We start from the raw sequence: 4,945 nt of genomic DNA, 5'->3' as shown, positions 1-4,945 counted from the left end.
TCCCCCTTCCGGGAGCCGCCTTCTTCTCCAACCGTCCCGGCCGCGCTCTCGGCGCTTCTGAGGAGCGAACTGGCCGAATGACGCCCTTTATAGATTCGCCCCTGCATCCCCGCCCCTTCCTTTCCCGCCCTCCCTTGCGCTACGGGGTCGACTGCGCCGGCCTGCACGGAGCGCGCGCTCGAGTCGTTGGTCGTCCCTCCCCGGCGCCCTGGTTGGGCGACCTTTCGAAGTGACGCGGGGGTGGGGAACGTGTTTTACCTCGCCGCCTCCCCTCTCTGCTCCCTCCCGCCCTGAGATTTAAGGTTTGAAGGAGCGAGGGAAAATACAGGCCGCTTTTATTCTAGTTTGGACCGCGCTTTCGTCTTCAGCAAAAGTCTCCGATTAATTTCCCCCCCTCCCTCCGCTGGAAAATGGTCTGTTCTGAGAATCGGTAATGAAGGAGGCGGGGCCGGTCAGGTCCTCCCAAGAGGGTTCCCGGAGGGGGGGAGCGCTGGGGGCCGTCCTTGGTTATGAATATGCAGTAGATACGCTGAATATGCATGAACTGATCAAGATGGCGAGGCCAATCGCTTGTCCGGAAGTAGCTGATATTTGTCGAGCGGCCTCCTGGGACGGCTGGGCATCTCCCGACCTCCAAGGGAGCGCTGTACAGAACTCTGGCCCTGGAGCCCCCGGCCCGAGCCGCTCGAAGAGGCCTCCGCTCGGGGAGCCTTCTCCGGAAGGAGGCTGGCCACTGTCCGGGAGAGATCACGGGACCGCGACAATCCAGGAAAAGCAGATTAGCCATGGGGCGGAACACAGAAGTCCTGGGGGATCCAGGGTCAAGGCGTCTGAACGTTAGGAAATCCTACCCCCTTCTAGAATATTTCAGAAACAAGATTGGCGGGGTTGGGGGTGGGGGGAGGGGGCAGGGATCCCAAGGGATTCTCCAATGAGAGCGGACTAGGACTTTCACTCTCCTTCCAAAGCAGAGATGACACCAAGTGCACAGCCACATTCAGAGTGATCCTTGTTTGATGTCAGTGTCACGTCACCACCCGGCGGGGGGGGAGGGGCATAACCATGAGGAAAGGAAACTGTCTCTCAGGGGAAAAAAGGCACGCTCCCTTACCCCAGCTGCTCGCTCTGTCCGTTTGCCTGAAAGCCCCCCAACACTCCAGCCCCAATGCTCTTCTCTCTGCTGCTGAGGGAAAAATCCCCCCCCGTGGCTCATGGCCCACCTGCCTCTCAGCCCCTTTGGTTTGCTCCTCAGACCTTACTTACCCTGTAGTTATGCCCTGATCCCCAAGCCCCAGCCTAGACTCCTCATCTCTTGGTCCCCATGGCGCGTTTCAGGTCTTCTAGGTAGAGTCCCTCTCCACCCCTGACTCCAAGGGGTGTCCCTCTCCCATGCCAGCTCTTTTCCGGTCACTTCTCCCATGTTTGTATTCCAGTCTCTCCTTCTATTTCCCCCTGCCCCCCCCAACCCCCAGGCTCTCAAGTTCGATCTCACTCCTCCACCTGCCCTTCCCTCTCACAGCTGAGGTTCTGGGCGGTGATGATGGCGATGCTGCCCAACACCACCCCTGCTCCCATGATGTCGGAAGGCGCCACGGTCTCATAGAGCACGTAATACTGCAGCATCAGGGCCACCACCACCTCGGAGTGCAGGACGGCGCACACCAGGGCGGGGTGGGCCTTCGTGACTGCATAGCTCACACACACAAAGGAGACCAGGGCGAGGATCCCCACGGCCCCCACACAGCTCCAACTCAGAGGATCATTGGGCAGCACAGGGGTCTGCAGTACAAAGAGGCCTGGCACAGAGCCCACCAGCCCCACCAAGCCAAACAGGAAGGCCACTGTTGGTAGGCAAGAGGGGAAGTCCAGGGAGCGATAGACCAGAAGCCCCAGCGACAATGCCAGGCCACCCAGGAACGCGAGCACGTAGCCCAGGGCGGTGTAGAGGCCCGTCGTCCCCTCCTGCAGTGTCCCTAGTCCAGGTCCCACAATGATGATTAGTCCCAGGGTGCTGCCCAACAGACCACACCAGTCGTAGCCGCTGAGACCCTGGCTCTCGAGGCAGAGGGCGAGGAGGGCAGAGCAGACGGTGGAAGAACCTTTGCGGACCGTGGCTGCGTTGCCAGCAGGCACCACCTGAACCGCACTGTAGGCGCATCCAATGCTGAGGACGTTGAGCAGGGCGTGGAGGCAGGCCCGGCCCCGGACATCGGGAGGTCCCAGCAGTGGGTCGCCACGCAGTTTCAGTAGTAGGGCAATGGGGAGGTGGAAGAGACACCGACAGATAAGCAGCTCCAGCGAGGGTAAGTGGGAAGCCTGGTACGCCATGCGGGAAAAGGGGCCCACAAAGCCAGCAGGCAGGCCCCCACCCAGCAGGGCCACGAGCAGGCCCTTGGTGGCATCGGAGGGCCGGCAGCGCTGGTGCGAGGGGAGGCTGGGCGGAGTGGAGGGCGGCGATGGCTGGGTGAAGTCAGGCAGGTTGAAGTAGGGGTGACTGCCAGCCTGTGAGAGAGAAAGGAGCTGGGGCGTTAGGGCAGCCATGGCCCCAGGGGCCCCGGGGTCGGCCGAATGCCAGGCTGGGGTCTGGGACCTCATGGGACAGTAGCGAGGGCGGGCGGTGTTGCTGAGGAGAATCCTCGGGAGCTAGAAAGGGCCTGAAACTGGAGGAGGGGGTATGGTGTGGGCCTTGGGCCTCTAAAGCGGGAAGCAGGGGGTGAACGGTCTTGGAGCATCGTGTTTCTCTGGGGAAGCTGTTCTGCGGAGAAGAAAAAGAAGACCTCCGCAGTGCTCGGTTGGTTTGGGGAAGGGGAGGCAGCCTCCGATCCCGGGCGTCTGTGTGATGTCACAGGTTCCGGGGACATGTGGGTACACCATTGTGCGTTTCATTTGTGGGTGTCTCCAGGACAGCTGGGAAAGTTTTAGGGGAAGAGACAAAAGGGAGCAGTCAGGAGCTACGGGGAAAGGGGCTATGCCTCCCTGACCCCCACACTCACCATCTTTCCTTGGACTTCCTCCTCTACTCCTGGCTCAGGGGGCCTGGGCCCTTCGGAGCTCCAGCCCTTGTGACCTGGTTGGAGTGGGAGTGGGGTTCTTCCCTGGAACCTTCCTGAGGTGGGGGTGGGAGGTTCTTCCCTGGAACCTTCCTGAGGTGGGGGTGGGCCTAGTTTCTCATTGTTTCCAACCTGGCTGGCTTTCTGTTTGTCTCTGGCTCCAAAGTTTGTCTCATTTTCTTTCTCTCTCTTTTTTTTCCTCTTTCAGAGTGGCTCTGTAATGAGACTTCTTTGGCTTTATATTACTTTGTTTATGTATGTCTCACCTCATTTCAGGAAGCTTTTGCGGGAAGGAGCTTTGAGGGCTGGGCCCTACGTCTCCTGGATTTTTGAACACCAGGGAGGAGTCTCTGGGACTGTCCCTCTGGAGTTTCAGGAATGTGTGTTTCTTCAGCGTGCGCTTCCACCTGGAGTTTTGTGGGTAGTGTCCCAGGGGCGCACAGCAAGGCCTCTGCATTTACGCACAAGTATATAGATGTGGATATTTCTGCCGGTGGGGACAAAGTACCAAGCTGCGTGTTCATCTGCACCGGTAGTCATTTACGTGCGCCTGTTCTGTAGGGCTGGGGCCTGCCTGGCCCGCAGCCTGGTGGGGGGCCCGGAGTGGTGGTTATGTGCGGTGTGTCCAGGGCTAACCCCCGCGAGTGTGCTGAGCCTGGGTCTGCGGGTCCCACTGGGCCGGACTGTGAGCCTGCCATGTTGTGTGTCTGCGGAGAGGGTGTGCGTGCTCCGGGCGCTGTGCCCCGCCGAGGGAAGGGCGTGCAGGGGGGGCGTCCCTTGCCAGGGAGTGGGTGGTCGTGCGGGCCTGCGGGGGTGCCGCGGCCAGGCCCGCGCCCGCTCGGTGTCCACCCGTACGCGGCTCTGCGCTGCGCGGTTCCCGTCCCGGGATCGGTCCGGGCCGAGGCCGTCGGACGCGCTCGCCCCGGAACCCGAGCCCGAGCCCGGAGCCCTGCGTCGGTGTCGGCTGCGCTGCGCCGGCCTCCTCTCCGGCGGCGGCGGCGGCGGCGGCGGCGGCGGCGGCGGCGCGGGGGTACTGTTTCCGGGGGTGGGGGTGGGGGTAGGACCGGGGCGGGGGAGCCGATGATGTCAGCGGCGGCGGCGGCGGCGGCGGCGGCGGGGCCGGGCCGGGGCCGGGCGCTGGGGGGGCCGGGGCCGGAGCCGGAGCCGGAGCTGGAGGCGGGCGAAACCGGAGCGGCTGGGGGCGGCCACGGGGATGAGCCGGGCCTGGCGGACGCGGCGCCATCGCAGTCAGGTGGGCCCCGGGGCGAACCGGGCAGGGCCAGGGCGGACCGGAGCCAACAGCCAGGCCCCCTCCCCGCTGCCCGGCGCCGCGGGGGCCCGGGCCGCGGCCCGCGCCGCGACCGCTCCCCTCTGGGGTTGACCTGGGGGCTCAGGGGTCGGGGGGCTGAGCCTGGCCCCGCCTCCAGGCGCGCGCGGCGCTGGGGGGCGACTAAGGGGGCCCCGGTGCGGCGTCCGACCCGGCGGCTGCCCGGGGGCGCGATCGCCTGGGGCCGGGGAGGGGGCCGCGCTCCCTCCCCTCCCGAAGGGTTAATTCTGCAGGCCGGTGCCCCCCTCCCCCCCGTGGGGCAGGTTGGGGGTGGGGTGGGGCGGGTGTGAGCCCGGGCCGGCGCTGCAAGCTGCTGGGAGGGCGATGGCGTAGGAGCCAGGCAGAGAGGGGGAGGGGTGGGCCGCCCAGCGCCCCGGAGTTGGGGTGTGCGGGGTGCGCAGGGCGAGCAGGGGCCCCGGAGCCGCCGTGCCGTCGGGGCAGGGTTGTGGCTGTGAGTCCCGGAGATTGTGGGTGTCCTGCTGTGTTGTGGGGCAAGGTAAACCTCTCCTGGGCACCACCGTTTGCTGGTCTGGCAGCTAGGGGTCCGGGTAGGGCCCTCCCTGAGCCA

At 64.8% G+C, this 4,945-nt stretch overlaps 1 protein-coding gene across 1 annotated transcript; it reads right to left on the bottom strand.

The window, feature by feature from the left end:
- Positions 1 to 318: 318 nt before the first annotated feature.
- On the bottom strand, positions 319 to 3,709 carry SLC35G6 (solute carrier family 35 member G6). The gene has a single exon (XM_008687958.2). It carries the CDS (start codon positions 2,593 to 2,595, stop codon positions 1,489 to 1,491), a length of 1,107 nt encoding a protein of 368 aa, XP_008686180.1. The 5' UTR covers positions 2,596 to 3,709; the 3' UTR covers positions 319 to 1,488.
- Between the last annotated feature and the right edge of the window lie 1,236 nt (positions 3,710 to 4,945).

This window comes from Ursus maritimus, unplaced genomic scaffold (assembly GCF_017311325.1).
Source record: "Ursus maritimus isolate PB19 unplaced genomic scaffold, ASM1731132v1 scaffold_14, whole genome shotgun sequence".
NCBI classification, from domain to species: domain Eukaryota; kingdom Metazoa; phylum Chordata; class Mammalia; order Carnivora; family Ursidae; genus Ursus; species Ursus maritimus.
The sequence above is the reverse complement of the archived record's forward strand: the minus strand, read 5'-3'. Positions and strand labels throughout refer to the sequence as shown.

Excerpts from the sequence above, each read along its gene's own strand:
- SLC35G6 (XM_008687958.2), bottom strand. The coding sequence starts at position 2,595 with ATGAGGTCCCAGACCCCAGCCTGGCATTCGGCCGACCCCGGGGCCCCT.